The 27,091-nt window shown below is 41.5% G+C and overlaps 1 protein-coding gene across 2 annotated transcripts in view; it reads left to right on the forward strand.

Annotated features, from left to right (window-relative positions):
- Nucleotides 1-997: 997 nt before the first annotated feature.
- The window catches only part of LOC126293731 (ubiquitin thioesterase OTU1), a 34,866-nt gene continuing 8,772 nt past the window's right edge, over nucleotides 998-27,091 (forward strand). Inside the window, exons 1-3 of one of the 2 annotated variants that reach the window (XM_049987061.1) lie at nucleotides 998-1,131; nucleotides 1,468-2,125; nucleotides 19,975-20,291. In XM_049987061.1, the coding sequence (XP_049843018.1) occupies nucleotides 1,705-2,125; nucleotides 19,975-20,291 (738 nt within the window). In that variant the 5' untranslated portion in view covers nucleotides 998-1,131; nucleotides 1,468-1,704. Of the gene's footprint in view, nucleotides 2,126-19,974; nucleotides 20,292-27,091 lie in introns of both variants that reach the window. The other variant, XM_049987060.1, reaches the window with a different exon arrangement.

A 27,091-nucleotide genomic window follows, 5' to 3' on the forward strand; every position in this document is an offset into this window, starting at 1 on the left:
CTTTAATAAATAAGATATGTTATTTATTAGTCTCATTGAACTCACATTAATAATCATCTCGAGCTCTTGTCTTAGCTCAGCCATATATGTTTTACATAGTCTATAAAAAACTAAATACATCAACAATCTGTTTTTCATACTGGCTACAAAACTAAAACCGTTGAACATCTGTTTTTCATATTGGCTAGTTGAAAAGTATACCATGCATTCTTATGCCTATGCTTATCTGTGTCACATGTTTTGGGATTTATTTTACATTCATACTGCGGAAATGTGGTCTCAAAAATATTTACAAAAGCATGAAAAAATCCATCAATGAATATGTTAGCAGAACAAAGGCTACTATTGTTAAACAAATCTTTGTTATCATAATTCTCAAATGTGTTATTGGTCTTGTGGTGCCACTTTAGGCTGCCTGAGCTCTTTAAGACTTCATATTAGGCCTGCATATTTATACCAGACTGAATCATGACCTCAGAAGGCAAAAGAAGCTACACCAGAACACATTAAATGTCTCCTGACATTTGATTATTCTGAGGGCAAGCGGATATTAAATTTGTTACGAATCGTGGTTTGGCATGTTCTTTGTGTTTTCGTAAATGAATCACTTGCCTTTAGGAGGCTACATATACAGCGAAAAGCACAATCGTGCAGTAAACAGTTTAAAAATCAAATCCTAGACTCATGTTGTAACATATTGTACATTTAGTGAAGAGTATTCGAAATTGTACACACAATACATACAAGTCATTAATTCGTAAAAAGCCACCGTATCACAGCGGTTGAAACATTTGAAACGCAAAGTGCAAATAAAATAAATTTTGACGGGTGACCGTAAACTTCTAATTTCAAGCGATATCAATAACAGTCACCGTAAAGCCTAAATTGAAATATTCGCATTTAAAGTCAGTTTTGTTAAATCATCCCTTTGCCGCCAGCGATGATGTTAAGAGAGACTATCAGTCAGAACAGCATAATAAGATATTTGTTTACAGCTATTTGTAAAACAGAACGGCTACCTGATATCCACTCAATTTGTTGCGTCGGTGTTTCGCTTTGAACGATCGAAAGTTTCTTTTAAACATCGCGCTTCTGTGAGGCGAGAGAATATCCGAGGCAAAGAGATTCTATGTGAGTAGTGATAAATTTAATTTTTTGTGAACATAAAACTTCAAAAAGTGCACTAGGTACTTGTTCATCGGGCAATATCTATAAATTAACCTTTTAAAAATATCAAGCTCGTAAATACCAAAATGATAACTTTCAAAACTGACATTTAATTCTCTTTAAATGTCATTGACCTTTTACTCGTACTTGGTGCCAACATCTTAAAATTAAAAGTTACTGTCAGCAATTTGTTACAACGAATAATTGAAAAAGAAGAAGTTTATGATACATCGTTTTCTTCATATTGTATTTCTAGGCAGGCAGACAAACACTCGTATCAAAATATTCTGTTTGTTTCAGATCTGTTATTGGCACTCTTGAAAGTCTTTCATGGCGCAGTATAACTAGCAGATGATACGGCTGTGATTGTTTACAAATGAATATATATGTCCTGGCTGACATACTTTTGTTGATTATGTGTTAAATTTTTAAAGTGCAAGTCTTCTCATTGCAGAACTTTTAATGTGGTGCACTATAATCACATACGTATAGATACCAGGCCTATTTTTAAGTTGTAGTCCAGAACTGCCTTTTAATATGTCTTCACTTGTCTTGAAATTAAAAACGAAGTCGGGTCAGAATGTAGTTGAAGGATTAACAGCAGCAAGCACTGTACGTGATCTAAAGACAAAGCTCTGTTCGTTGACGAATATAGGAGAAATGAACCTTCATGTGCTGAGTGGCTATCCTCCGAAAGCACTAGACTTATCAGACAACGAAGCGAACTTAAGAAACGTCGGAATATCGTCTGGTGATGTTTTAATAGTTGAAAATAAACCTGGTGCAAAACCGAAAGTGATTTCAAGAAACGATGTAATTCCTGCAACTAGACTGGATAACGACAGAGTGAGACCTCACGTAACGGATGCAATTAGTGACTTTCCAGGGATTCTTATGCGGAAAATAGTTCCTGCGGACAACTCTTGTTTGTTTACGAGCATTGGCTTTGTCCTTGGAGGTGAGAATTAAGTACATAATGACTCTTTTTGTTTCACACTTGTCATTCATTATAACACACAATTAGCATTTAAGTGCTTGTAGTAATCCTAGTAAACTTTCATGTGCAAGGATTCTGTTTGTATAATGGTGTGGTCATATGAACTTCATTTTACTTACTGTGTGTGGAGTCCACCGCCACCCCCCCCCCCCTCTCCCTCTCAGGAAGAAACTCATTAGATTCATTTCATTAAATAGCATGGCTTTGGCCTGTATTAAATACATTCATGCTTCCACCCGAAATTTTTTGTCGTCTTGCTATTAGTGTAGTCTACATGCTCAATGCAATAATTTGCAAAATGTGCAGTATATAAGATTTGTGCTACGGATAAAAAATAACTATTACTATATGAATTCGAAGGACTATTTCTGTGTGATGCAGATACCTGAAGCAGCTATTAATATGTTGGTTTCTTTACTCGGCTGTACAAATATCACAGTGGGCAAATTTTAGCAGGTGTTAAATGCTATTATTTTAAAACTTACTGTAACTGTTAACATAGGTTCCTGAATTGTTTGCTTACTATGTGAATTTATTGAGAATTGTAAAGTGGATACTGTATTTCAGAAAACTCACTTAGTGCATTGGATATCTATGTGGTCCATTGCTTTGTATTCATTGAGATCTGTGTGACTAAGAGAATTTACAAAGCATACAAGGTTTACTATAGCTAGTCATTATGTGCCTCATCAGGAACATATATATAACTGAATACAACTACTTTAAAAAATTACCAAGCGACGTGGCGCTCAAGACGATGACTGTTCAAACCCACATCTGACAATCTTGATTTAGTTCTTCCATGGTTTCCCTAAATTGCTTCAAGAAAATGCTGGGATGGTTCCTTTCAAAGAGCATGGCCAACTTCCTTCCCCGTCCTCTCCTAATCCAATGGGACTGATGACCTTGCTTTGGTCCCCTCCCCCATATCAACCAACCAACTAAAGAAGTTAAATTAACAAATCTTCTGCCACTGTTATTTTTAAGAGTTCAACAAATCAGTATATCAAGTTATTGCGATCAAACACATGTACATTCACTTGCACTGAGCAATCAGTAATATTTACAAGAGTAAAGTATAGAAGGTATATAGAACTCAGAGAATACAATTACAAAAGTGATGCTAGTCAAACACAGAACTACACTAGCACTGATACAACTACACAGACATTCAGCAACGTATCTATAGACTGGCCAAATGAATAATATTTGTCTAATGTTTAGTATATATTCTAATTTATTCGCAGTATAATTACTAGTCATATTGACACCATTAGGATATCATATGTCCGTTGTTATGTTCAGTGAAGGTGTTGAACGGTGGCTTCATTTTTCAAGTCCGAAATGAGCATGCATTCAGTAATCATTAACGGAATGTTGAGCTCAGAAAAAGGAGAAGTATTAATATAGTTTATCAAGTGCACAAATAAGATTATATGGGTCTAGTAAACAATGGAAAAAATATGGTGTATTCTTTGAAATGTGACGATATACTATGTAGAAAGTGTCTTGGGGTGTTTTTGTTTGTGTTTTTCAGTTATACATTTTGTTTATAATATGTCATCTATTTCTTGTGAGTGGTGGCTTAGATAGTGTTGTGTACTAAACCTACATAAAGATAGTGGGAATGGCGATCCATTTTTTAGCTTAGTGATAGAATGAACTGTAGGAAATAACCCAACAAGATGATTCCTTTGAGAGGACATTCCTGATTTCCTGTGCCATCTTTTCCCAATCCAGACTTACACGGAGTGACATTGACATACATGGAATGCTAAAACCTAATCTTCCACAAGATTTTGAACTGCAGTGTATTTCCAGGACAAGGTTATGTTTATATATTTTTATTTATTTATTTATGCAGCACCCATTTTAACATGTTCCTGATATAGGACTTCTCAAAATGCAAGACAGTATAGAACCTGACATATAAATGTGTCAACATGTAGTAAATATAAGTTGCATACAACATCTAGATTGATACAGGGTGACAGTTATTGAACTATTTGAAAAGAAAAAAGAAAACATAAATTATTTACAAACTACAGTGCACACACACACTTTATTCAACATGTAAATGTCACTACAAATATTCAAATTTAGGTTATGACTCATTCGATACGCCTGCCATCATTGGCCATGAGTGGCGCGCCGATGAATACCGAAATTCTGCATGACCCGCTGAAGTGTTGGAACATTGATGCTACCGATAACATTCTGAATGGCTGTTTTCAGCTCAGGAATTATTATTATTGCTGTACACCTTTTCTTTAATATAGCCCCACACGAAGGAGTCGAAAGTGTTCAGATCCAGAGAACATCGCGGCTAATCAATGCCGATGTCAGAGGCCTGTGGGTACCCGAGAGCCAGAATACGGTCTGCAAAGTGCTCCTCCAGGACATCAAATACTCTCCTACATTGATGGGGTCGAGCTGTGTCTTGCATGAACCACATCTTGGCGAAATCAATGTCACTTTGGATAATGGGGATGAAATCATCTTCCAAAACCCTCGCATACTGCTTGATAATCACCGTGCCATCAAGGAATATCGCACCAATTATTCTGTGACTGGACATTGCACACAGCAGTCACCTGCTGAGGGTGAAGAGACTTCTCAACTGTAAAATGCGGGTTCTCAGTTCCCCAAATGTGCCAATTTTGCTTACTGATAAACCCATCCAAATGAAAGTGGGCTTGTTGCTAAACCAAACCAAGCATGCGGATACTGATTCCCATCATGCCAACAGTGCAGTTTGAGGGTCCTGCTGCAAATTGTTGTTACTATGTAATAAACAATATTGTACTTAAATTAGGTGCAAGGAAAACAGAATTTTACATACACAAATATAGACACTAAAGATACACCTTGATTGATTCTACTAAAATGAGCAGTAATCTAGTTTCATGTATGTAAGAAAATAGGATTTTATGTCTACTTATATGGCCACAAGTGATGCAACTACACTCATTAATTGTTGTTGTTGTTGTGGTCTTCAGTCCTGAGACTGGTTTGATGCAGCTCTCCATGCTGCCCTATCCTGTGCAAGTTACTTTATCTCCCAGTACCTACTGCAACCTACATCCTTCTGAATCTGCTTAGTGTATTCATCCCTTGGTCTCCCTCTACGATTTTTACCCTCCACACTGCCCTCCAATGCTAAATTGGTGATCCCTTGATGCCTCAGAACATGTCCTACTAACCGGTCCCTTCTTCTCGTCAAGTTGTGCCACCAACTCCTCTTCTCCCCAATTCTATTCGATACCTCCTCATTAGTTGTGTAATCTACCCATCTAATATTCAGCATTCTTTTGTAGCACCACATCTCGAAAGCTTATATTCTCTTCTTGTCCAAACTATTTATCGTCCATGTTTCACTTCCATACATTTCTTACTGACATTTAAATCTAAACTCGATGTTAACAAATTTCTCTTCTTCAGAAACGCTTTCCTTGCCATTGCCAGTCTACATTTTATATCTTCTCTACTTCCTCCATCATCAGTTATTTTGCTCCCCAAATATCAAAACTCCTTTACTACTTTAAGTGACTCACTTCCTAATCTAATTCCCTCAGCATCACCCAACTTAATTCGACTACATTCCATTATCCTCGTTTGGCTTTTGTTGATGTTCATCTTATATCCTCCTTACAAGACACTGTCCATTCCGTTCAACTGCTCTTCCAAGTCCTTTGCTGTCTCCGAGAGAATTACTATGTCATCGGCGAACTTCAAAGTTTTTATTTCTCCTCCATGGATTTTAATACCTACTCCGAATTTTTCTTTTGTTTCCTTTACTGCTTGCTCAATATACAGATTGAATAACATTGGGGATAGGCTACAACCCTCTCCCACACCATTCCCAACCACTACTTCCCTTTCATGTCCCTCGACTTTTATAATTGCCATCTGGTTTCTGTAAAAATTGTAAATAGTCTTTCGCTCCCTGTATTTTACCCCTGCCACCTTTAGAATTTGAAAGAGAATATTCCAGTCAACATTGTCAAAAGCTTTCTCAGAGTCTACAAATGCAAGAAACGTAGGTTTACCTCTCCTTAATCTTTCTTTCTAAGATAAGGAGATCTGAATGGGGGACTATTTTACCTTCAGAATATTTTACCCAAGAGGATGCCATCATCATTTAACCATACAGTAAAGTTGCATGCCCTCGGGAAAAATTACGGCCGTAGTTTCCCCTTGCTTTCAGCTGTTCGCAGTACCAGCACAGCAAGGCCGTTTTGGTTATTGTTAAAAGGCCAGATCAGTCAATCATTCAGACTGTTGTCCCTGCAACTACTGAACAGGCTGCTGCCCCTCTTCAGGAACCACATGTCTGTCTGGCCTCTCAACAGATACCCCTCCGTTGTGATTGCACCTATGGTACGGCCATCTGTATTGCTGAGGCACGCAAGCCTCCCACCAATGGCAAGGTCCATGGTTCATTAACGTGAGTAAATTAGTAAAAGATCTCTACAATCATCAAAGCATTCCTAGATAAAACTAAATTGCTGAGAACGACGATTGAGGCAGAACCTACAGATTTGAGCAATATTCTAAATGTTCATTAATTCCATACACACTGTGGATTCTAGAATGAAATTTTCACTCTACAGCAGAGTGTGTGCTGATATGAAACTTCCTGGCAGATTAAAACTGTGTGCCCAACCGAGACTCGAACTCGCGACTTTTGCCTTTCGCGGGCAAGTGCTCTACGAACTGAGCTACCCAAGAATGACTCGTGGCCCGTCCTCGCAGCTTTACTTCCGCCAGTACCTCGTCTCCTACCTTCCAAACTTCACAGAAGCTCTCTTGCGAACCTTGCAGAACTAGCACTCCTGGAAGAAAGGATATTGCGGAGACATGGCTTAGCCACAGCCTGGGGAATGTTTCTGTAATGAAATTTTCACACTACAGCAGAGTGTGTGCTGATATGAAACTTCCTGGCAGATTAAGACTGTGTGCCGGACCGAGACTCAAACTCGAGACCTTTACCTTTCGCTGTCAAACATTCTACCACCTGAGCTACCCAAGCCCGACTCACGCCCCGTCCTCACAGCTTGACAGGGTGTGAGTCATGCTTGGGTAGCTCAGACGCTAGAGCACTTGCCTGCGAAATGCAAAGGTCCCGAGTTCGAGTCTCGGTCCAGCACACAGTTTGAATCTGGCAGGAAGTAACACTGTGGATTGTTAATAAATCTTTTATTTCTCATTTAAATGTACTAGTTGGAATGTGATGCGAAAGAAAATATAACAGCAATATTTTTGTTGTATACATTGTGTGTTCTGTAGTTAAATTTACATCCCTGACCTAAATCAGGTTTTTAATGTGTTTGAAGATGTCAATAAAAAGAAAATTCCCAGTCCAAAATGCACCTATCCCTGTGGAGGTGTCACTAGTTCGTTGGATTTCATTTTGCTAATGTTTTTTGTGTTGTTAGTGACGTGATTGTTTTAAGGCTCGTATCTTCGCCATTAACACGGTGAACATCGTTAACACAATGCCACGAATCTACGACAACTAATCCCAATTATATTTAATTTATTGATTGTGATTCATAAGTCTATCAGTGCTGTAGTTGCTTGATTCAAAGTACATTTGCCATTTTCAGTTGGTTTTTTTATGCAAAGCACTACATAAAAGTTTGAATTGTTGTAGTGCTATTTCCATATATATCCATATTATTACTATTCGATATTGAAGGTACACCAGGAAGCCAATATATTTGTAGATGCAAATTGCTAGCAGACCAAGATTTTAAAATTTTATAAAAGCTTTCATATACAATTTGCTGTTGTCAACCTCCCTTAGGATTTAAATGATTTAGGAATCTCTCACAGAATAGCAGAAGCATTGTATTGTCGACATCTCTTTTGGTCATCAGTCTACTGACTGGTTTGATGCAGCGCGCCACGAATTCCTTTCCTGTGGTAACCTCTTCATCTCAGAGTAGCACTTGCAACCTACGTCCTCAATTATTTGCTTGACGTATTCCAATCTCTGTCTTCCTCTACAGTTTTTGCCCTCTACAGCTCCCACTTGTACCATGGAAGTCATTCCCTCATGTCTTAGCAGGTGTCCTATCATTCTGTCCCTTCTCCTTATCAGTGTTTTCCACATATTCCTTTCCTCTCTGATTCTGCGTAGAACCTCCTCATTCCTTACCTTATCAGTCCATCTAATTTTCAATATTCGTCTATAGCACCACATCTCAAATGCTTAGATTCTCTTCTGTTCTGATTTTCCCACAGTCCATGTTTCACTACCATACAATGCTGTACTCCAGACGTACATCCTCAGAAATTTCTTCCTCAAATTAAGGCCGGTATTTGATATTAGTAGACTTCTCTTGGCCAGAAATGCCTTTTTTGCCATAGCGAGTTTGCTTTTGATGTCCTCCTTGCTCCGTCCGTCATTGGTTATTGTACTGCCTAGGTAGCAGAATTCCTTAACTTCACTGACTTCGTGACCATCAATCCTGATGTTAAGTTTCTCGCTGTTCTCATTTCTACTACTTCTCATTACCTTCGTCTTTCTCCGATTTACTCTCAAACCGTACTGTGTACTCATTAGACTGTTCATTCCGTTCAGCAGGTCATTTAATTCTTCTTCGCTTTCACTCAGGATAGCAATGTCATCAGCGAATCGTATCATTGATATCCTTTCACCTTGTATTTTAATTCCATTCCTGAACCTTTCTTTTATTTCCATCATTGCTTCCTCGATGTACAGATTGAAGAGTAGGGGCGAAAGGCTACAGCCGTGTCTTACTCCCTTCTTAATACGAGCACTTTGTTCTTGATAGTCCACTCTTACTATTCCCTCTTGGTTGTTGTACATATTATATATGACCCATCTCTCCCTATAGCTTACGCCAACTTTTTTCAGAATCTTGAACAGCTTGCACCATTTTATATTGTCGAACGCTTTTTCCAGGTTGACAAATCCTATGAACGTGTCTTAATTTTTCTTTAGCCTTGCTTCCATTATTAGCCGTAACGTCAGAATTGCCTCTCTCGTGCCTTTACTTTTCCTAAAGCCAAACTGATCGTCACCTAGCGCATTCTCAATTTTCTTTTCCATTCTTCTGTATATTATTCTTGTAAGCAGCTTCGATGCATGAGTTGTTAAGCTGATTGTGCGATAATTCTCGCACTTGTCAGCTCTTGCCGTCTTCAGAATTGTGTGGATGATGCTTTTCCGAAAGTCAGATGGTATGTCGCCAGACTCATATATTCTACACACCAACATGAATAGTCGTTTTGTTGCCACTTCCCCTAATGATTTTAGAAATTCTGATGGAATGTTCTCTATCCCTTTTGCCTCATTTGATCGTAAGTCCTCCAAAGCTCTTTTAAATTCCGATTCTAATACTGGATCCCCTATCTCTTCTAAATCGACTCCTGTTTCTTCTTCTATCACATCAGACAAATCTTCACCCTCATAGAGGCTTTCAGTGTATTCTTTCCACCTATCTGCTCTCTCCTCTGCATTTAACAGTGGAATTCCCATTGCACTCTTAATGTTACCACCGTTGCTTTTAATGTCACCAAAGGTTGTTTTGACTTTCCTGTATGCTGAGTCTGTCCTTCCGACAATCATATCTTTTTCGATGTCTTTACATTTTTCCTGCAGCCGTTTCGTGTTAGCTTCCCTGCATTTCGTATTTATTTCATTCCTCAGCGACTTGTATTTCTGTATTCCTGATTTTCTCGGAACATGTTTGTACTTCCTTCTTTGTACCTATGTTTTCCTTCCCAACTTCTGTGATGGCCCTTTTTAGAGATGTCCATACCTCTTCAACTGTACTGCCTATTGCGCTATTACTTATTGCTGTATCTATAGCGTTAGAGAACTTCAAACGTATCTCGTCATTCCTTAGAACTTCCGTATCCCACTTCTTTGCCTATTGATTCTTCCTGACTAATGTCTTGAACTTCTGCCTACTCTTCATCATTACTATATTGTGATCTGAGTCTATATCTGCTCCTGGGTACGCCTTACAATCCAGTATCTGATTTCGGAATCTCTGTCTGACCATGATGTAATCTAATTGAAATCTTCCCGTATCTCCCGGCCTTTTCCAAGTGTACCTCCTCTTGTGATTCTTGAACAGGGTATTCGCTATTACTAGCTGAAACTTGTTACAGAACTCAATTAGTCTTTCTCCTCTTTCATTCCTTGTCCCAAGCCCATATTCTCCTCTAACCTTTTCTTCTACTCCTTCCCCTACAACTGCATTACAGTCGCCCATGACTATTAGATTATCGTCCCCCTTTACATACTGCATTACCCTTTCAATATCCTCGTACACTTTCTCTATCTGTTCATCTTCAGCTTGCGACGTCGGCATGTATACCTGAACTATCGTTGTCGGTGTTGGTCTGCTGTCGATTCCGATTAGAACAACCCGGTCACTGAACTGTTCACAGTAACAGACCCTCTGCCCTACCTTCCTATTCATAACAAATCCTACACCTGTTGTACCACTTTCTGCTGCTGTTGATATTACCCGATACTCATCTGACCAGAAATCCTTGTCTTCCTTCCACTTCACTTCACTGACCCCTACTACATCTAGATTGAGCATTTGCATTTCCCTTTTCAGATTTTCTAGTTTCCCTACCACGTTCAAGCTTCTGACATTCCACCCCCCGACTCGTAGAACATAATTCTTTCGTTGATTATTGAATCTTTTTCTCATGGTAATCTCCCCCTTGGCAGTCCTCTCCCGGAGATCCGAATGGGGGACTATTCCGGAATCTTTTGCCAATGGAGAGATCATCATGACACTTCTTCAACTACAGGCCACATGTCCTGTGGATACACGTTATGTGTCTTTATTGCAGTGGTTTCTATTGCCTTCTGCATCCTCATGTCGTTGATCATTGCTGATTCTTCCGCCTTTAGGGGCAATTTCCCACCTTTAGGACAAGAGAGTGCCCTAAACCTCTATCCGCACCTCCGCCCTCTTTGACAAGGCCGTTGGCAGAATGAGGCTGACTTCTTATGCCGCAAGTCTTCGGCCGTCAATGCTGATTATTTATCAAAATTTAGTGAGTGGCGGGGATCGAACACAGGACCAAAGACGTTTTGATTACCCCTAGACCACATACAAACAAACACAAAAGAAAAAGAAAACTTGCTAGATTTTGGAATAAATCCTTTGTCAAGCTAGAGTGCGCCCCTCTCCTCTTCACACACACACACACACACACACTCACTCACTCTGTGTCCATACATTGTGTCAGCTGGACATAAAATGGCTGGTATGCATTTCATCTGGTAGATTGGTTTGTGTCAGGTGGGGTGGTGGTAGTTGCTCCAAAGGACGCAGCTGGTTTGCTGGCTAGGGAAGCGGGACGGTTGGTTGGTACATGTCTGGGCCGGACATGTGATGTATGGGTATATGAGCTAGTGAGGTGTGGTGCACAATGGATATGACATGGATTGGGAGGAGGTGACAGGACAGAGGAAGGGAAACTGTTGAGTAGAGAGTATGGGGACAGTGGGTTCATGAAGACTGATGCTAGGAGGGTTATGGGTATAAAGGATGTGTTGTAAGGATAACTTCCACCTTCATAGTCCAGAGAAGGTGGAGGGGTGGGTAGAGAGGGCTCGGGCTGTGCAGCAGACATTGAGCTCTTGCGCATTGTGCTCAGCTGCGGTTGCTCTCGACTGCATATTGTGCCTCTGAGTGATCGACCCTGTTGTCAGTCACAGTTTGGCAGTGGCTGTTCATTCTGATAGACAGCAGGTTGGTTGTTATACCAGTAAATATCACATCTGCACTCTGAAAACCACTGTAAAGTGCATGGTGGAAAGTACTTCCTGTTGTTCCAGTTATTAGGGCTTCTTCCTGTTCCATTTATAAATATGGAGTGCTGCTAAAATGAACAGACGTCTCTGTTCTCGCTGTTATTAATGTAATCGTGTCCTCCTTATCCCAGCGGGAGCAACACATAAAGGATTGTATTGTGAGGTTCATTCACGTGAAATCTGGTCAGTGCGTCTACCTTTGCCTTACACATAAAGTGGCACCACATAACTGCGGGTGCAGTGGTGCACCTATTGGTAGAGAGACTGACACGTGGGCACTGGTGTGGTTTCACGCTGAAGAGAAGGTGGTCACACAATTTAACCTAAAATTCTTTCACTGAAACTAAAAGAGTCCTAAGTTTTGTTGGTGGATGGGAGAGATGTTTAACATTTGTTTCTTTTGTAATCTTCCTATTTTAGGAGAAACAGCACCAATGTATGGCGAGACAACCGTTCTTTTATTCTTCACTTTCTTCCAGTTCCTCTTTGTCTAACATATGCCAGTTGTAAGCCACAGTGAATCTCCTGTTTGGAATATTTGTGGCACAGCTCATCAGATAAGCTGTCTGAATACGATGTGGCTTGTGCTCTGTCGACCAACGTACTAAGCGTGCCACTTCATTGTGCAGGATGGTGCCAGCTGGTGGTCTGTGAATATAAGTCCTTATGTGGAGGTACGGTTCACAGCGTGACCCAGAGTACCGTCCTCTTTTTCTCCACACTGTCGTGACTGGGAATGGTAGTTCACAATTTTTTTTATCTCCGTCATAAAGTTGATTTTCAACTGAACAGAATTCAGGTGTTGCAAAAACGAATCCAATGTTGCAGTGCCACGGGGCCATATTACGAAAGTGTGAATGTTTCGACTCCATCAACTGGAGTGCTCTCTCCTCAGAATCTTCCACGAAAAGAGTGGCTGCAATGGGTGACAATGGACTATCCGTTGCGACACCATCAGTCGGTTTAAAGCATTGCTCGTCGAATAAAAATTAAGTTGAGGTGAGCCGGTCCTTAAACAAATTGACAAGCTCCACTTCCAGCTTCTGCCAGTGACAGTAATTCTCAAAAAGGCACTCCAGTGAAAATTATAACTGTGTCAAAATGAACGAGAATATACGATTGTGCAAGTTGCAAGTTCTTGAGCCGGTTGACAAAATCTTCTGAGTTGCAAATTTGTTACTCACATTTTCTTACTAAAGGGCTCAGTTATGCTTCTAGGCATTTAACAGAGTTGTATGTTGACACCCCAATATTACTAGCTATTGGTTGAGACACAATATCCTTATGAATCCTAGACAATTTGTATAGTTTGGGAGGAACAGGTACCTTTGTACCTAGCCTCTTGGTCACAGCTTTATAAGTCGTGCTGTTCTCGAGAAGCTCCGAAGTTCTTCTTTAAATTTTGGTTGTGGGGTGCTCATTTAAGGCGATATGCAGAGTCGTCCGATAACTGCTACAACTTGCTAAAGGACATTGGTCCGGAGAGGAAAATTGTGATACCTTTATCTGCCAGTAACATTATAATATTTTGATCCCGACATAGAGATTGAAGGGCAAACCTCTCTGTTGCCTAGGTATTATTTGTGGGTGCGGGTCCCCGTGTCGGAGCGTAGCGAGTCTGCTGCCCGATTTCCTCAACAGCATCACAGGATTCCGTATTCGTGAGAGCTAGTAATAACCAGAATGGGTGGTGTTCTCAGGACGGGTGCGAAGTTAAGTCCCTTCTCCGAGACTGAAACTGCCACACTGGGCAGAGGTTTGGCTTCTAACTTATCTTCTTGTGGAAAAAAAGTCTCAATAGTGATTTCACGTGCCATGTTGTCACTTTCGCAGAATGCCCAAGTAGCGCTATAACACACATCCGGGAATCTTCTGATAGTCACGATGAAATCTCCAGATGAAGCACCAGTAGATCCCAGGATGTAAAGTCCAATTACCACCGAGTGCGGTGAATTCTCTCTCTCATCATTGCACGGACAGCACAGTTTTAATACTGTTGGAGGTTGCAGATTTTATAAAGTGTGTAACCTTTGCGGAGATAAGTACACACGGCAGTACACTCTTCTTATTGACCCCCTTGCGGGTCTGGGGATTAGAATGGCCAGAGGTATTTCTGCCTATCGTAAGAGGTGACTCAAAGGAGTCTCACACGTTTCGTACTTTATGTGGTGGTCTTGTGTAGGGTTTGACCTCCATTTTTCAAAATTTTCCCAAAGAGCGAGCTCATTGGGGAAGGGTGCCTTACATGGAGCATTTTGTCCACCATGCCTAGAGATCTTTAGCCCACTTTCTTTTCGTTGCACTGCAATCCAGCTTATTTCCACCTCTTGGGTGAGGATGCCTTCCTGGGTGCTTTTTCCACCGTGCACTGTGCAGTGTTGCTTTTAGTGCCAACGGTGACCGTGGTCTTCTTTGCACCTTGTATCTGGCACAGTAGCCAGTCCATTGTGGCGGGGCTGCCACGTACCCTGTTGGCTGTAGTGCCCTGACAACACAGGGATCGCTCTGCAGGTGCCTGTGCCATTAACTTCCCACGTATGTCGTGGAGTAGATGCCCGTCATCCTGGGGCATCGAGACTTTGCTGCAGCTGGGTGGCACCACACTCGTGGGGAGCGCCCCTGGTCAGAGTAGGTGGCATCAGGGTGGATGACGCGCGACGAAGCATACCACGTCATCACTTGCTGGTGATCAAACACCAGCAGTTTCTAAGCATTCCGAGTCTCAGTACAATGAAGGAAAGTATGACCCAAAATCATTCCCCTCCCTGCTCGCACCGTGGGAAGAATGCCAGGCTAAGGATGGCAGTGAACCTTATTCACCCCAGTACCTCGTATGTACGAGAAGTGATGGAGACTGCATTGTTTTGATGAAGCGACAGTTTTTTTGTAGAGCATTTAGAGGATAAGTTTGTGGAGGTGGAGGGCTTGTCCAAAATGTGATCTGGGTCAGCCTTGATAAAAATGGCATCCTCTGCCCAGGCTCTGATTTTGCTCGCTTGTAACAAGTTGAGGGATGTTTCTGTTACCATCATGCCACATAAGAGCTTAAATATGGTCCTGGGTATTATGAGGTGCTATCCAAAAAATTCATGAGTGGTGCTGCCATCTGTTGAAAACCCTACCTTTGGACTAATGGTCACCGTCACCCTCGAAGTAGTTCCCATCCACGCTTCTCGAATCCTCTCTAGAGTGTCAAACCGACGGCCTTTCAACCTGAGTTTCAGTTTTGGGAATAGCGCGAAGTCGCAAGGTGCCAGATCTGGCGATACGGTGGGTGGGGTACAACCGCCATGTTGTTTTTTGCCAAAAAGGTCCTGGTGGGCAGGGACATGTGACAGGACGCCTTGTCGTGATGTAGGAGCCAGTTCTCTTTACGCCAAAGTTCGGGCTGTCGTCGCCACACGTCACGAAATGTCTTGGTGCACAATTCTCTTGGTATCAACGAAAACGATGATAATGCTCTTCACTTTAGTCTTCACCTGCCCCACATTTTGGCTCTTGGAGAGCCTGGGCTCTTCCACTGGGATGACTGTTGCTATGTCTCTGGGTCATAACCGTAAAACCAGTTCCCCGTAGCACTTTTTTCGAGATTTGCACGGAGTTTGATACACACGTGCTGTTCTGTTCACAGATCCATCGTAAAATCGCCACACACCAAACACGGAGTATTACGGAAATCACTGTGGACACACGACACGTCCTCCCAGCTGAATGCCACTCCACACACTGACTCATCAGATATGCAGCTCTCTCCACCAAGTGGTGCAAAGATCTACTACTCCTACTTTCCAGATGGCAGCACCAGCCCCGAAAATTTTGGATTTCATCTCATATCTTCCACAGGGATCTTCTTTTGCAGTCTGATGATGAGCTGCTCACAAATTTAGAACGGCGAGGTGTTTCGTGCGGCGTATCCATTGGGGTCCAAGGGATAATAGGGTTGCCACCAGTGCCTTCATTTTGGCCTTACCCGAGAAGGTTGAGGTGACGGTCTACCGCTGTGATGTCAATCCATATATCCCTCACCTGCGGTGCTTTAAGTGCTGGAAGTTCGGCCATATGCCTTCCCGCTGTACTTCACAGCATCACATGTCGAGATTGTTGACGTTCGTCACATCCCGTACGTCTCGACCATTGGGTGCCATATGTCACCTTCCCAAGTCTGAATGAAGATCAGACGTCTTTTTTGGTAGCAAACCCCAACAGGTGTCCCTGGCATTAACATAAAGGTGTGTTATCTACCGACGCAAACACTTTGCTGAGCACTGTGCTCGAGTCTGCATCGAACTACCCCCCCAGCCTTTCGCACCCCCAAACGGCAGATGGAAAGGAATGTCGTCTTGTTCGCTACACGCCACAGTGAACCCTGTAATGCCCCATTTACAGAGTGGGAGCTCCTCAGTGTCCTTGCACATTGACCCGACGCAGCTCCTGAGCCAGATCCACAGTCAGATGATTATTCATCTCTCATCTGACTATAAGCATCATCTCATCATCTTCAACCGGATCTGGTGCGATGGCATCTTTCCATCGCAGTGGTGGGATAGCACCAGCATTCCGGTGCTTAAATCTGGTAAAAACCCACTTGATGTGGATAGCTATTGGCCCATCAGCCTCACCAACATTCTTTATAAGCTGCTGGAACGTATGTTGTGTCGGTGCTTGGATTGGATCCTGGAGTCACGTGGCCTACTGGTTCTGTGTCAGGGTGGCTTCTGCCAGGGCCGCTCTACCACTGATAATCTTGTGTGTCTCGAGTCTGCCATCTGAACAGCCTTTTCCAGATGGCAACCGGTTGGTGCCATCGTTTTTGATTTACGAAAAGTGTATGAAATGATGTGGTGACATCATATCCTTGTCACATTACACGAGTCTGGTCTCCTCGGCCTGCTCCTGATTTTTTTATTCAAAATTTCGTGTCGTTCCGTACTTTCCATGTCCGAGTTGATGCCTCCCACAGTTCCTCCCATATCTAGGAGAATAGGATCCCCCAGGGCTCTGTACCGAGTGTATCTCTATTTTTAGTGGCCATTAATAGTCTAGCAGCAGCTGTCTCACCTTCTCTGTATGCAGACGACTTCTGCATTTCGTACTGGTTCTCCATTACCGGTGTTGCTGAGCGGCACCTACAGGGAGCAATCCACAAGGTGTAGTCGTGGGCTCTAGCCCACAGTTTGCCAATTTTTGGCCGCAAAGTCATACGTTACGCACTTCTGTCAGTGTCGTACCGTTCATCCAGGACCATAAGTTTACCTTAATGACGATCCACTCACTATAGTGTAGACATATCAATTCTTAGGACTCGTTTTCGACGTCCGATTGACTCGGCTTCCTCACCTTCGTCAGCTTAAGCGGAAGTGCTGGCAGCACCTCAGTGCCCTCCGCTGCCCGAGTTACAAAGACTGGGATGCAGTTCGCTCTACGCTGGTGCAGCTCTACAGAGCCCTTGTTCAATCCCGCCTTGACTACGGCACCCTCAACGTTGTGTTTACCCGACACAGTGGCATTCGTCTAGCAACAGGAGGTGTTAGGGAGAGTCTGGTGACCAGCGTCCTGGTGGAGACCGGAGTCTCTCCGTTGCAGTTGCAGGCTAGGCACGTGCAGTTGCTCTCCAATTACGTTGCATACATTTGTAGTTCTCCTGCACATCGAATTACTGTCTCCTTTTCCTACCCACGGCAGTTCATCTCCCTCTTCGGCGGCCCAGGTCAGTTCGTGTGCTATCCCTTCTCTCCGAATTGGAGTCCTTGCCTTTACCACCTATACTCGAGGTTCATTCGTGAACACCTCCGCGGTGTACACCTAGGCTGCGGCTTCGCCCGGACGTTTCGTACGGCCCTAAGGACTCCGTTAACCGTGCTGCTCTCCGCTTTCACTTCCACTCGATTCTGGACATGTACCGTGGCCACGAGGTGGTTTACAGCGATGGCTCGATGGCTGACAGTCGTGTTGGCTTTGCCTATGTTTGTGGAAGACATATAGGACAGCACCCCTTACTAGACGACTGCAGTGTTTTCACTGCAGAGCTGGCGGCCACAGCTCGTGCTCTTGAGCACATCCACTCGTGTCCCGGCAATCCATTTCTCCTGTGTACTCATTACTTGAGCAGCCTACAAGCTATTGACCAGTGCTGCCCTCACCATCCTTTGGTAGCATCCATCCAGGAGTCTGTGTATGCCCTGGAATAGTCCAGTCATTCGGTGGTGTTAGTCTGGACACCAGGTCACACCGGAATCCCAGGCAACGAACTTGCCGACAGGCTGGCCAAACGGGCTACGCAGAAACCGCTTGTGGAACTCGGCTTCTCTGTAACTGACCTGCATTCAGTATTACGCCGCAAGGTTTTCTGTCTTTGGGAGTCGGGACGGCATAACTTCAGTACACACAACAAGCTGTGTGCCATTAAGGAAACTACGAATGTGTGGAAGACCTCTGTGCACGCCTCTTGTAGGGACTCTGTGGTTTACTGTCGGCTCTGCATCGGCCATATGTGACTGATATGTGATCACTTCCTCTGCCACGAGAACCCACCTCAGTGTTGCTGTAGCTCAAAAATGACGGTCATCCATCTCTCGCTAGATTGCCCACTTTTAGCCGCTCTGCGGCGGAATTGTAACTTTCCCAGCACCCTGCCTTTGGTGTTGGGCGACAGTGCCTCAACGGCAGCTTTAGTTTTATGTTTCATTCTTGAGGGTGAGTTTTATCATTTGTTCTAAGTTTTAGCACATGTCCTTTGTCCCTGTGTGTCCTCCACCCTAGTTTCAGAGTGGAGGTTTTAACTTGTTGCAGAGTGGCTGGCTTTTCCTTTTTATCCTCATGGTCAGCCAGTCGTGGTAACCTGCTTTCTTGTTTTAAACTCTTCTACCTGTTTCTTGCATCTTTGTGGTTTCTTGCCCCCCTTTTGTGCGTTTAAGTGTTTGTTGCCCTTCAGTAGTTGTTTGTGGTTTTTCCTTTCATTCTGTTATGTGTTGTAAATCTCATTTGCTTATTCTCACCCTTGTGGCATTGTTTTCTTCGGAACAAGTGACTGATGACCTCGTAGTTTGCTCCCTTCCCCCCTCTTTTAAACCAACCAACAGTCTTCTCATTCTGAAGTTTATCAAACTTATTCACTTGTTTCATGATCTGCTCCTGATGATTTCCTGGAAGAGTGGTTGTAGATGTCGTCCTGGGGCAAAATGTAGGATGTCGCTGTGGAAATGACATCTGAAATCCTGTCCGAGAATCATATCTACATGTAGTCTATTGGGAAAGCCTCGAGCAACGTAGAACAAATTCTGCCAGTCTATATTTGATAGTAGATTTTGAACATACATTAAGAACAGAGTACTGGATATTTAACACTGTGTAACACCATTCATTTTCCCCTAGTTAGAAAAAAAAAATTCTTATCTACTCCTCATTAATTATGTAGTCCAACTTCCAGCAATAGTTTTATTAAGTATGTCATGAGTGAATGTCAACAGCTGTACTGTTGATTCCAAAAAAAAAAAAAAAAAAAAAAAAACCCTCAGTTTTGTAATAAAATGTGATTTGCACAAACACACACCTCAGATAGATCGTGGAAAATACTGACTGGTGTTTCTCTTTGTTATTTTATACTCGTAGAATCTGATAGTCGAATGTATAGACAATATTATCAGTTGAACTATTATGTTATTAATACAAAGATGGAGCACTTTTCTATAGTACACCATTTTCTCAAAATTTTAGAAAATGAGGTCATGTGTGAAATACTTTGACAATTATTTGCATCACTCCTGTCGTCCATCTTTCTTGCAAAGAAGTACACTGTCGGTTTCAGGCACTCTTGTTTTGCACCCAACCTCAATACAAGACTTTTCAATTAATTTGTTAATCACGGATAAGTTTTAGAAGTGCTAAAACGCTAACATTTGGGGACAGGCGTCTGTGGAGAGTATGCCTCGACGGCATCCCCTACTGCCCCTTCTTTACCATATCTCGACAAAAACTGAAATTTACTGTATTCCAGGCAAAGTGGATCCCACCTGTGCTTCATACATGCGGCAGATAATTGCAGAAGAGGTCATTAATGACGGGGATTCGTACTCCGAAGCCATCCTGGGGAAACCTCCGCGAGCCTACTGTGATTGGATATTGCGGCCCGACTCCTGGGGCGGTGCCATCGAGCTCTCCGTGCTGTCTCACTTCTACGGCATCGAGATTGCTGTCGTCGACACACTGAATGCCATCGTCAACCGTTTTGGTGAAGATCGCCACTATCCTCAACGCGTTTTCCTAGTCTTTGATGGGATCCACTACGATCCACTCTACATGGAGCAGGGGGATGTGAGTAAATATTAGGTTAATTAACCTATGTGTTCATTTTGTGGTGCCTTTGTTTAGTCACTTATATGAAGTGTTCGATAGGCTAGCGAGTGGTAATACCACCACTGCCGCTGCTGCCACCACCGAGAGTGCAATTGTGTGTATCTGACAGAGAGACTGTGCCTGCTCGTCACCACCGATTTTGGCCAAATTTATGTTATATGCGGTGCTCGGCCAGAAATGAAAGTGGCAGGAGCGTGACCACCAGAGAGACTGAATCTCAAAGAAAATAGCATTTTTTGTAAAGATCGGGTGAGACACAAGCTATGTATATTAGCACAGTTCACTGGTGGCAGTAGGTACAGCTTAAAAAGTACAGAACAGTAAACCAATAGTTATTAGGTAGAGTCCATATGTGGGAACTTTTTTCTTTTTCATCATCAATATTTGGATGACTTACACTGCAAATAAACTGATATGATGCTCGATATGTTGTATTTATTAATACTTTACATAAAAGGTACGAAACAGAAAGGCAATGGAAAATTTGTGATTGCAAATAAGTTTCTAAGAAAGATTTGTACTTACAGAATCTACAAGGACTCAGCAAACAACTAGCCGAGAAGGTATTGTAATTAAAGCACAGAGGACTTTGTATTTAATTTTTTTCATTTTGACATTCGAGCAGCCGTCAGCAGCTACTTCCAGTTTTCTATGACATATATCGACCTGGCACTCGTAAATCGTCAGCTGTAAAATAGTAAAAGTACGTAATTTTGTATACGGCATTCTCGTGCGTGCTTTACAATCCCTTGCTGGAGATTTATTTGCAATCACAAATATTCCTTTACCTTTTCTTTTCATTTCGTTTATGAAAATTTTGATAAATACAATGTATTGAACATGTTTTCCAGTTTATTTGCATAAAAATTGAAAATAAAACAAAAAATAGTTTCTGTATAGGGTCTCAAAATTGTGGCCCTCAAATTACCATTCTGTATTCTTTCTGTAGCCCCAACAACTCTCCCGGAACTATGCTAACATAATCGGCTCCTGCCTCACCCGACATCGGCCTAAACTTCTGTTTTTTTCTGGAACATCTGGAGCTTCCACTTCTGTCACTTTCATTTCTGGCAAAGCGCAGCACGTCCCATAATTTTTGACAAAATTGAGAACAACGAGTAGGTCTGGTGACCTCGCAAGAACATCTCATTTGCATGCTGTGATGTTCTGCTGCTTACGTATTGTGATATTGTGCGGCGATGTAAAATTTGCTCGAGAGCTACGACTTGCTGTTATTCACTCTTGCCCATTTTATTATTTCTTCTGACTCGTCAATATCTTCTGGTCACGGTTGTTTAGGTAAGGGGGGAGGGGGGGGGGATCAAACACACTGGCAAAGAAATTTACTCATCAGCTTCCAGCCACAGCCTTCATTAAAAAGGAAACACACACAAACATTCATTCACACAAGCCAGCTCACACATGACAACCACCTCCGGCAGCTCGGCCCGGTCCGACGTGCCGGAGATGGCGGCAGAGAGAGAGAGAGAGAGAGTGAGTGAGTGAGTGAGTGAGTGAGTGAGTGAGTGTGTGTGTGTGTGTGTGTGTGTGTGTGTGTGTGTGTGTGTGTGTTTCCTTTGCTGACGAATGCTGTGGCCGAAAGCTGATGTGTAAGTGCCTTTTATTTGTGCTTGTCTGCAACGTAATATGTCATATTTACAGTTAAGTAGCAGTATACTGTTGATATTCCAGCCTGATGTTTTCAACTGTTTGATGAAGAAATTCGATAATAATATGTCGTTAAAATGGTGAGCAATGAAACAATTTTGCAATAATATCAGGTGTGTTCAGAAAGTAGCAGAATTTTGCAATTTTACCTGTTGTATTAATACAATTTGCATGATTTTTATTGTTGTTGTGTTGGAAAACATGTTTGAAAAGTGTTGGTACAGTGTTAGCGAGATCATTTATTTAGTCTGTTGTCAGTTGTCAAAAATGTTACACGTGTTGGTAGTATGAGCGATTATTTATTTTATATAAGAATTTGTATTAAATTTTGATATGGAACAGAATAAAGTGCAGCAAGATTTTATAAATGTTGCTCTTGGTGGGTCTGCTACGAGTAAAACGAGTATTTACAAGTCATATTAACATTTTGAAGAAGCCTGTGAAGATGTTGAAGATAACAAATGCCCGGGACACTCCTGCATTCCAGTGACCAATAAAATCGTGAAAAAAGTGAAATAAACAATTGTCAAAATTCACTAAATCACAACCGGAGAAGTCACTGATGGTGTTATATGGCTCATTCCATGATTTTTTTCCAAATGTTTTGGCTATGAAATGTGTAACAGTAAAATATGTTCCAAAATTGTCATTTTTTGAATAAAACCAGTAGCAAATTCAAGTTGCTTAGGTGTAGCTAGCTGAAATCAGTAATGATGTAGCACTACTGAAACTTGTTATAACAAGCAATGAAACACGGGTTTGCGGATATGATATCGAAATTAAGGCTCCGTCATTACAGTGGAACCATTCTGGAGCTGAAAAAAGTTGGACAAGTGCTGCCTAATCTGAAGTAAATGCTCATTATTTTTTATTTTATTTATATATTTTTTTTTAGTACACCTTGAGTTCTTGCTACAAGATCAAATCACTTACAAGGAGTATTACCTACTATTTCAGTGTCTTCTGCATGGAGCAATATGCAAAAAATGCCTGGATTTGTGGCAACACAACTCCAAATTCTCCAGACATGACCCACACTAAACATTTTTGTTTTCTCAGATAAATAAAATCTTAAAAAACTGAAGTATATATAAGATTAAAAATGCATTGCTCAGAGAGCTAGAAGATCTCTCAAATATAAAAGTTACAGAAGTGTTCTGGAGATTGGAAAAAAACACTGGCATATGTGTCTAGTTTGTAAAGGGGCATATTTTGAAGAGGATAACATTGATTTCAGAGCTAGTTGGCATATAAACTTGTACTACTATGGAGATTGATGAAATGTATGATGAGATAAAAGAAATTATTCAGATAGTGAAGGGAGACGAAAATCTAATAGTCAGGGGTGACTGGAACTTGATAGTAGGAAAAGGAAGAGAAGGAAACGTCGTAGGTGAATATGGAATGGGAGTAAGGAATGAAAGTGGAAGCCACCGGGTAGAATTTTGCACAGAGCATTTGATTTATTGATTTTAACAGGAGAGCTAAAACAGCTTAGGTCTAACAAGCCACTGCCCGCACCGAAACTAGATTTATTGCGTGGTATCGCTCCCTGTGTATCTAGTAAAGCCAACCAGTGCCCTTAAATAGTGCAAGGAGCCCCTCTACCAATTTTTTGTTAGAAACTATTTCTTCAGGTCCATTCGTCTAGAAGATTCTGTAACTTTTACTCTCCAATGCCATACATTCAAAGATTAGGTGTGATGCAGTTTCTTCACCCTCATCACAGATCCTATATTTAGGGTACTCTTCCATTATACTCATTGTGTGTAGGTGTGTGTGTTTTTTTTTTTTAAGTTCCCATGGCTGGTCATCAGTCCAGTCGTGAGTTCGATCTCTTTCCTGTTCAATCCCAGGATTACAGAGCTTCTTTTAAAACATGGCTTAGGCATCATCACCTTACCATGTTTTTGTTTATGGACCTTGGTCCAATATCTTATGTGCTGTTTCCTAAGCCGGTTCCTTATTTCTAATTTGATCGTAGCCTTGGTGATTGTCAAGACAGGTTCCGATCCAATAAATAGAGTTGTTGCCCTCATCCTAGCCAATGTATCGGCTTGTTCATTGCCACAGATCCCTGAATGGCTAGGGACCCACACAGAGCATAACTTAATCATAGCTAACACTTGGTTCAAGACTCATAAAAGAAGGTTGTATACATGGAAGAAGCCTGGAGATACTAAAAGGTCTCAGATAGATTATATAATGGTAAGACAGAGATTTAGGAACCAGGTTTCAAATTGTAAGACATTTCCAGGGGCAGATGTGGGCTCTGACCACGATCTATTGGTTATGACCTGTAGATTGAAAGAAACTACAAACAGGTGAGAATTTAAGGAGATGGGACATGGATAAACTGAAAGAACCAGATGTTGTAGAGAGCTTCAGGGAGAGCATTAGGGAACGATTGGCAAGAATGGGGGAAAGAAATACAGTGGAAGAAGAATGGGTAGCTTCGAGAGATGAAATAGTGAAGGTAGCAGGGAACCAAGTAGGTAAAAAGACGAGGGCTAATAGAAATCCTTGGGTAACAGAAGAGATACTGAATTTAATTGATGAAAAGTGAAAATATAAAAATGCAGTAAATGAAGCAGGGAGAAAGGAATACAACCATCTCAAAAATGAGATCGACAGGAAGTGCAAAATGACTAAGCAGGGATGGCGAGAGGACGAAAAATGTAAGGATGTAGAGGAGCATATCACTAGGGATAAGATAGAGACAGCCTACAGGAAAATTAAAGAGACCTTTGGAGACAAGGGAACCACTTGCATGAATATCAAGAACTCAGATCTAAGCAAAGAAGGGAAAGCAGAAAGGTTGAAGGAGTATATAGAGGGTCTATAAAAGGCTAATGTTCTTGAGGACAATATTATAGAAATGGAAGAGAATGTAGATGAAGATGAAATGGGGGACAAGATACTGCGTGAAGAGTTTGACAGAGCACTGAAAGACCTGAGTCGAAACAAGGCCCTGGAAGTAGACAACATCCCAGTAGAACTACTGACAGACTTGGGAGAGCCAGTCCTGACAAAACTCTACCATCTGGTGAGCAAGATGTATGAGACATGTGAAATACCCTCAGACATCAAGAAGAATATAATAATTCCAATCCCAAAGAAAGCAGGTGTTGACAGATGTGAAAATTACCGAACTATCAGTTTAATAAGTCACAGCTGCAAAATACTAACACGAATTCTGTACAGCCAAATGGAAAAACTGGTTTAAGCCAACCTTGGGGAAGATCAGTTTGGATTCCGTAGAAATGTTGGAACACATGAGGCAATACTGACCCTACGACTTATCTTAGAAGATAGATTAAGGAAAGGCAAACCTATGTTTCTAGCATTTGTAGACTTAGAGAAAGCTTTGGACAATGTTGACTGGAATACTGTTTCAAATTCTGAAGGTGGCAGGGGTAAAATACAGGGAGCGAAAGGCTATTTACAATTTGTACAGAAACCAGATGGCAGTTGCACAACTCAAGGAGCATGAAAGGGAAGCAGTGGTTGGGAAGGGAGTGAGACAGGGTTGTAGCCTCTCCCCGATGTTCTTCAGTCTGTATATTGAGCAAGCAGTAAAGGAAACAGAAGAAACATTCAGAGTAGGCATTAAAATCCATGGAACAGAAATAAAAACTTTGAGGTTTGTCGATGATATATTAATTCTGTCAGAGACAGCAAAGGATCTGGAAGAGCAGTTGACGAAATGGACAGTGTCGTGAAAGGAGGATATAAGATGAACATCAACAAAAACGAAACGAGGATAATGGAATGTAGTCAAATTAAATCGGCGATGCTGAGGGTATGAGATTAGGAAATGAGATGCTTAAAGTAGTAAATGAGTTTTGCTATTTGGGGAGCAAAATAGCTTATGATGGTCGAAGTAGAGAGGATATAAAATGTAGACTGGCAGTGGCAAGGAAATTTGTTAACACCGAGTATAGATTTAAGCGTCAGGAAGTCGTTTCTGAAAGTATTTGTATGGAGTGTAACCATGTATGGAAGTGAAATGTGGATCATAAATAGTTTAGACAAGAAGAGAATTGAAGCTTTCGAAATGTGGTGCTACAGAAGAATGCTGAAGATTAGATGGGTAGATCACATATTCTAATGAGGAGGTATTGAATAGAATTGGAAAGAAGAGAAATTTGTGGCAGAGCTTGACTAGAAGAAGGGATCGGTTGGTAGGGCATATTCTGAGGCATCAAGGGATCACCAGTTTAGTATTGGAGGGCAGCATGGAGGGAAAAAACGTAGAGGGAGGCCAAGAGATGAATACAATAAACAGATTCAGAAGGATGTAGGTTGCAATAGGTACTGGGAGATGAAGAAGCTTGCACAGGATAGAGTAGTGTGGAGAGTTGCATCATACCAGTCTCTGGACTGAAGACAACAACAACAACAACAACAACATTGATGAAGCTGAATAAATAAAATTCTTTCCAAAAAACGAAAAAAATCCTTTTGTAAGTGTGACAGAGTGGGGCAAAATTAATCTAAAATTGGAACTGCATGTTTTTTTTTTTTTTGTTGTTAAATTATGCTTAACCTGAAAGTCGATCCTATTTGGAAATGAGATGATTTGATTGATATTGCTCATCAGAAGATTTAAAATTAGTTAACTGTTTATATAGACCAGGCTTGTTGTTTTGCATGCTAAAATCTATATAAATAATTTTAGGTGCACATGGATTGTTTTGTGAATTAAAATTTTATCAACAGAAACAGTGGTTCACATGTATATCATTTAGATCCTCTGCAAGGCAACACACAGTTGTTGAAATATTCCTTATTTTGGAAAGGTAAGCTTTCATTCAGGTAAAAGTGTACCAATCGACATCCCACAAGAACAGCAGAAATATCAATTTTAAATATGTATTTTTTTTCTCTCTAGCATTTAATGTAACTTTCAAAACAGCTGTAACCTAAATGTATCTCACTGAGGATGACTATTCTAGAGCCAGAAACCAACCTAGGATATTTCCCAATTACAAGTTAATGTTTTTATCTCAATGGTTGAAAATGTTCTGGAAACACATTGATCATTTTTATGAACGTGTTTCGACTATTCATCTAAGTAAAAATGGCTC

Source organism: Schistocerca gregaria, chromosome 10 (assembly GCF_023897955.1).
Source record: "Schistocerca gregaria isolate iqSchGreg1 chromosome 10, iqSchGreg1.2, whole genome shotgun sequence".
NCBI classification, from domain to species: Eukaryota; Metazoa; Arthropoda; class Insecta; order Orthoptera; family Acrididae; genus Schistocerca; species Schistocerca gregaria.